Here is a 6,354-nt window from a genome sequence, read left to right as displayed (position 1 = left end):
GACTGGGAGACTAGTCAGGATTGAGGCAAAGATAAACTGAGAAAAGTACAGAGAGATCCTTAATGAAAACCTGTACCATAGCGCTCAGGACCTCAGACTGGGGCGACGGTTCACCTTCCAACAAGACAATGACACTAAGCACACAGCCAAGACAACGCAGGAGTGGCTTCGGGACAAGTCTCTGAATGTCCTTGAGTGGCCCAACCAGAGCCCGGACTTGAAAATAGAGACCTGAAAATAGCTGTGCAGCAACGCTCCCCATCCAACCTGACAGAGCTTGAGAGGATCTGCAAATACAAGTGTGCCAAGCTTGTAGCGTCATACCCAAGTAGACTCGAGGCTGTATTGCTGTAATCGCTACAACGACCCCCTTCTCCCTGGGTCGTTCCCATCCCTCGATCTCCCTAGTGCAGGGAGCTAGGTGGATATAATGACCATAACAAGCGTTCTTATCACATGTAAATGCACACTGGACAGGTGTAATGAACACGTGTAAATGACCATAACAAGCTTTCTAATCCCCTGTAAGTGCACACTGGACAGGTGTAATGAACACGTGTAAATGACCATAACAAGCTTTCTAATCCCCTGTAAATGCACACTGGACAGGTGTGTTGAACACCTGTAAAATGACCATAACAAGCTTTCTAATCCACGGTAAACACACACTGGACAGGTGAGAAAATCACGTCCCATAGAGCGGCGCACAATTGGCCCAGCGTCGTCCGAGTTAAGGTTTGGCCGGGGTAGGCCGTCATTGTAAATAATAATTTGTGACTTGCTTAGTTAAATAAAGTTGAAATAAAAAAAAAAAACATTTGACACTTGAATAAAGCAAGTAAAACATTTGTATTACTAGTGTTTAAATCACCTGTAAGCACACAATGGACAAGTGAAAAAACACATGTAAAGAAAATTACATTTGACACTTGAAAAAAGCATGTGAGAAATTATAATTACAATGTGTTAAGATATGTTCCGGATAAGAGGATTTGAACTTTTTGGGTTTCCATAACTCCTTGGCCAGAGCGTCCATTGTGTGCTATGAATGCTCTGAGAGCGAAACACTCTGAAATTACAAACGGACAATCTGACAATGCTCTGGATTCTCTCTGTGATTTGAAACTCCGGGCAGCTACAACAATAGTCTTCCACGGCCCTCCTCATCCCAGGCCAGTGGAACCAGGTGGCGATCTGTTCCCGGGTCTTCTCCATTACCAGGTGCGCACCCAACAGGTGGGTGTGAGCCAGCTGAAGAACGGTTCCCACGTACCATCGGGGAAGCAACAGTACCTCTCGAAGTTCCCCCTATTGGCGCGACAGCTGATACAAAAGGTTATTCTTGATTTGGAAGCGGGGGTATCGCCAGTCACTCACCCCCAGAAGTAGCTGTCCATCCACCGCTATGGGCTGCGGTGGCTTTCAAGTTCGTATCCTCCCACTGGGCAGTAATTGTCCCCCTCAGCTGGCACCCAGTGGGTGTCTTGACTGGTCCCTTGAAATCGAGGCGGGGGAGGATGGGCTCCTCCTCCTGTGGTTCACCAGGGGTTCGGGTTCCGGCGCCCCTTCCGACTCTGGACACGTAGATCTGGGTTTGTCAACCGCTTGCTCCGGGCTGTGCAGGCGACGGGTTGTCCTCGCTCTCGTCTTCGGCCAGCTCATACCTTTTTCCTCAGGTCGTGCCTCCACAGTGCCATGAACAGAGGACAATCTCGTCCCACAAGGAGGGGTACCGGCGACACCGGTATGGCACCCACCATCATTTTGTAGCTCCCTTGTGGTGTCACGATATTAGCCCGTACGGTTGGATAACGCTTTGTGTCACCTTGGACACTGGAAATGGACATCTCCCTACCACATTCGGTCCCCTGGTTCAGCAGGCTCGTGGTTACGAGCGTAACCATACTTCTGGAGTCTACTAGAGCTTCCGTGTCGTGTCCGTCAGCCTTCACCGGGACCATGGTTGCCGTTGGTTCGTGGTGCGCCCAACAGGAGGTGACGTGCTTCACTGCGTAGCCCACCTCGCCTCCAGGGCTTGCTGACAGCATCGACTCTTCTCGAGCCGGACAATTCCAGGTCACACTCAAAACACTTCCTTTGGTCTCCATCTACCAGGGGGCGTCAGGGGCCGGTCGGGTCGGCTCTCCCCCAGCCATCTCTCCACCGGTCTGCGGCCTTTTGGCCCTGCTGGCTGTTGGTTCGGGGTATACAGGGGTGGGGCTGTCCTTCCGTCCCCTCGGACGGGTCCCCAAATCGGCCCGGCTCCCACTCAGCAGGGCCTCAGTGTTCTGATGTGTCTCCACTGCTCCCAGGAGGCCCTCCAAGGTCTGGGGCGTGCATAGACTCACTGCTCTCTTCATGTTGTGGGGTAGTGCCCGTAAGAAGCGATCCAGGATGGAGAGGGTGGATACGTTGGTTAGGAGCCATGCCCTGGTGACGTGCAGTAGGCCACTCATCTGGGCTTGGGGGGATGCGTCAGCCACGAACCTCCAGTTGTGGAACAGTTGGGCCCGATGGGCCAGGCTGTACCCGTAGTGGCTGAGTATCTCCCATTTGAGTCCATCGTAGTTAGCCGCTTGTTTGTCGTTAAGGTCCCAATATGCCTTTTGGGCATTCCCGGAGAGGAACGGGGCCAGCAGACTTGCCCACTTCGGCCTTGGCCATCCTTCCCGTAGTGATGTCCGTTCAAACGTGCGGAGGTATGTTTCGATGTGGTCGTCTTCTGTTAGCTTGATTAAAAACTGGTTTGGATGTGATTCAGTAGACGCTCCTCCTTGGAGCTTCCTGATTTCCTCAATGTGGCGAACATTTTCTAGCCCCTGTTTCTCCAGCGTTCGTTCCTGAACCGCCTGTTGTGCCTGTTGGTCCCGGACGAACTGAGCTATCAACTCGTCCATGCTGATGCTGCATAAACGTCAACCCTGATCTGACGACGTTATCAGAATGCCCGCGTTCACCACCACTTGTGGCAGACCAGGGGGTTTGGTCAAGACGTTTACACAGATCAGACATGGACAGAGTTGGGTTAGCTCAGTTTCAAGGGTGTTTAATTTAAATAACAAACGAAAAGAAAAGAATAGGTCTCCCCCAGAAGACCTTCTCCGGGATACCGTCTTCTGGGCTCCGGGTCTTGCTGTATCCTGTGGGGAACAATACTGAGCTCCCTCTGTTATCCCTGGGACTGAGCACGACTATACAGTAGCAACGTCTCTTCTCTCAGTCCCCTCTCCCATGTGCTGCCCTTCCGGCAGCTTTATGGGACTCGTCCAGCTGGTGAGCAATCAGCCCCTTGATTACTCACTAACCACAATCAGCCACAATTAGTCCTGGCCGGAGAGCCCGTCGAGACCTGGCACGTCCAGCAGAGGGAGCCATCGGCTCGTGATGTAGACTCCGTCTGTCACCAGGCCTCTACAATTCTTCCCCTGGTGGCTGACCTGCTGTACGCCACAATTAATTTAAATATTCTCTGAAATTATCGTCAATCAATATTTACGCTATAAATCCTTTGCAATTTAAAACCATTTGATTGTGAGAGACTGCGAAAACATAATTTTTGTGTTTTGATGATGCCTTATACATGCACTAAAACACCAACAATGGTTTTCACAGTACTAACAAGAACACACCAATATTCTAATTGAAGGACCACTTTCGGTGTTTCAGAGTACTTCCATTCTGTTTTGAAATACATTGTGTATTATAACACTTACATTGGGGTGACATTCAAACACCCTCCAAACACCAGATCTCAGCTAAGGATGCACTACTTTCATGGTTTCACTACACGATCATGGTGTTTTGAGTTTTTCTGTTTTAACAGTGCATACAAGGATTATCTTTATAAGAAGCACTATAAGTGATCCATCCACTGGTGAACTCTCATGGTGTAGTGCACTTCACACAGTAACTAGGCCTACACAATATCTTCTCTATCTGCTTTATCTGTTGTTATCTGTCACTGTGCTTTCCATGGTTCCTCTTCCTTTCACCAGACACAAGATGAAAACACAGGTAAGTATTCTTAGTAAAATATAAGACATTTATTATAGATGAAAAAATGTAACAGAAGTAACAAAAGTTTATGAATAAAAACATGCAAAGTATGAATTTTCTGACACTCTTACAATGAGATCATAACCCTCTTGTATATAAAAAAAATGTGTTATAACAATATCCTTCATATTTACAACATATATGTACATAAAATCACCCCAGAAAATATAGAACTAAGAAGAAACAGGTAGCTGGGTCTTGTGACACCCTTGTCATTGATTTGATTCTTGGTGCTGAGAGGAAAGATTAACAGTAGGTGTTGTGTTCAGTTTTTGACTGCGTACTGTTCCTTTATATCCTGAGTCCCCCTCTGATAGTTGTAATGGCATCATTGGATTAGGCCTGTGAGGTCTTGATGTGAGCCGCTTTGGTCCTAAAACAGATATAACATGTAAAATGGATATCATTAATTTGTATTGTCACGGCTACAACCACACTTTTAGTCTTACAGTTCTCTGTTCATGAGAATGATTCTCACCCCAGTCGGCTGACGTGCTCTATCACCCAGTTCTGGTCAGGGTCTGCACACACATCATTACCCTTTTTAGTGTGGAATCTGGAAGAGACATAAAGCATAAGTTCATTTTCAACTCTCTGTTTTTACACTTACAGCATTATATAATTGTTTGATTGCTAAAACTACAGTATAGTATGCTATTTATAGTAGCTATAATGGCATTCTTCTGGCTTTATTACTTGCCATACAATGCAATCAGATACTCCAAAGACACTCACATGATGGCAAAGATACGGCAGGTTTCTGATATGGTCTGTATGGTATAGCCTTCGATAACTGCGAAAGGTATTTTACGAAGAGTATAACTCTCACAGCATCCTCTCCTACGACGTGCTGTCAAAAAGGAACAAATAAAGGATTTACGAGGAATGTTGAGAAACACAAAATATTACCCTAATTGTCCAGTTGTTTATTTCTGTTTTTCAGTAATTACACACAGAGACACACAGACTAAGACAAAACTTTCACAGCAGAATATTTACGTCGTTTAGCTGCAGAAGTTTCCGTAGCAAAGAGCCCCAAAGCCAGTAGCACCAGCAGTACAATCACAGGGGCTCTCATCTGGGCCATTTCTTCTTCTGTGATGCTGTGGTTAGTAATGAGCTGAGTTGAGCTGCTGTCTTGTCTTCAAAGAGAAAGCTTCAGTGGCTGGGTGAGGTCCTACTCTATATATATACTCCTTCTGCAGGTGGAATGGGCTTTCTTACCCACCCCTTAATGGCAACGTCCCACGAAAGAATTTCCCCATCACTAACCCACGTTGAGCAAAAAAGGGAACAACATTACTCAAGAGGGACAACAAGGGATGTTTTAACACAAATTTTATTTGTTTATTCAAACATTTATCCTCAGATGGTTAAAATGTACTACAAAGTACAATGAGTTGATACTCTATCCTATGATCCTTTATGAGCTAGTCAAACATATTTCCAAGTGTCAACTGAACATTTTTACAGTATAGACTATCGAGTGGCGCAGCGGTCTAAGGCACTGCATCTCAGTGCTAGAGGCATCACTACAGACCCTGGTTTGATTCCAGGCTGTATCACAACTGCCTGTAATTGGGAGTCCCATAGGGCGGTGTACAATTGGCCCGGCGTCGTCCGGGTTAGAGTTTGGCCGGGGTAGGCCGTCATTGTAAATAAGAATTTGTTCTTAATTGACTTAAGAACAGTTAAGTAAAGTTTAAATAACTTTGGAAGCTTTCAACTTTCCAGCTGAAATAATACATTTGATGAAAATATGATATACATGTCCTAAAGCTAAAATATACACAAATAATACATTATCTGATAAAATTGCTTTAGAAAGGGGCACAAGACAGGGAAGTCCCCTCTCCCCCCTCCTGTTTGCACTGGCAATTGAACCGCTTGCAGAAAGAATTAGACAGCACCCAAACCAAAGTATCAGTATTGGTAAAAGTGAATATAAACTAAACTTATTTAGAGATGATCTCCTGATATACCTGACCAATACTGAAAACTCAATGCTAAAAATATTTTCAGAATACGTGGAGACATTTTTTTGTTTTACAAGAACCAATATCATTCCCTAAAAACACAACCTTATGGAATAATCCTTGAATATTTTTTCAGAATTCACAGTTAAATTGGCCCACATGGAAAACTATAGGCATAGAAACCGTAAATGACTAGGTAATAGGAAATACATTTATTTCCATGACAGCTTTAAAAAGCAATTTTGGATTGGCCAATGTAGATATTGTCAAATACATGCAAATTAAATCACATTTTGACTTGAAAAAATCCCCAAATTTCAAC

At 45.3% G+C, this 6,354-nt stretch overlaps 1 protein-coding gene across 1 annotated transcript; it reads right to left on the bottom strand.

Moving 5' to 3' along the window:
• Positions 1-4,019: 4,019 nt before the first annotated feature.
• On the bottom strand, positions 4,020-5,219 carry ccl20a.3 (chemokine (C-C motif) ligand 20a, duplicate 3). Its single transcript, XM_014192103.3, has 4 exons — positions 5,056-5,219; positions 4,792-4,906; positions 4,535-4,612; positions 4,020-4,429 (listed from the first exon to the last, which is right to left on the bottom strand). Exons 1-4 carry the CDS (start codon positions 5,141-5,143, stop codon positions 4,393-4,395), a joined length of 318 nt encoding a protein of 105 aa, XP_014047578.1. The 5' UTR covers positions 5,144-5,219; the 3' UTR covers positions 4,020-4,392.
• Between the last annotated feature and the right edge of the window lie 1,135 nt (positions 5,220-6,354).

This window comes from Salmo salar, chromosome 03 (assembly GCF_965601325.2).
Source record: "Salmo salar chromosome 03, fSalSal1, whole genome shotgun sequence".
Lineage (NCBI taxonomy): Eukaryota > Metazoa > Chordata > Actinopteri > Salmoniformes > Salmonidae > Salmo > Salmo salar.
Note: the sequence above shows the minus strand (reverse complement) of the source record. Positions and strands in the feature narration are given on the sequence as shown.

What these genes read in the sequence shown, in the direction of transcription:
- ccl20a.3 (XM_014192103.3), bottom strand. Translation starts at nt 5,143, where the DNA reads ATGGCCCAGATGAGAGCCCCTGTGATTGTACTGCTGGTGCTACTGGCT. An exon ending in AACTTCTGCAGCTAAACGAC is followed by an intron (nt 4,907 to 5,055) that starts GTAAATATTCTG and finishes CCTTTTTGACAG; the next exon opens with CACGTCGTAGGAGAGGATGC. An exon ending in GAGCACGTCAGCCGACTGGG is followed by an intron (nt 4,430 to 4,534) that starts GTGAGAATCATT and finishes TATCTGTTTTAG; the next exon opens with GACCAAAGCGGCTCACATCA.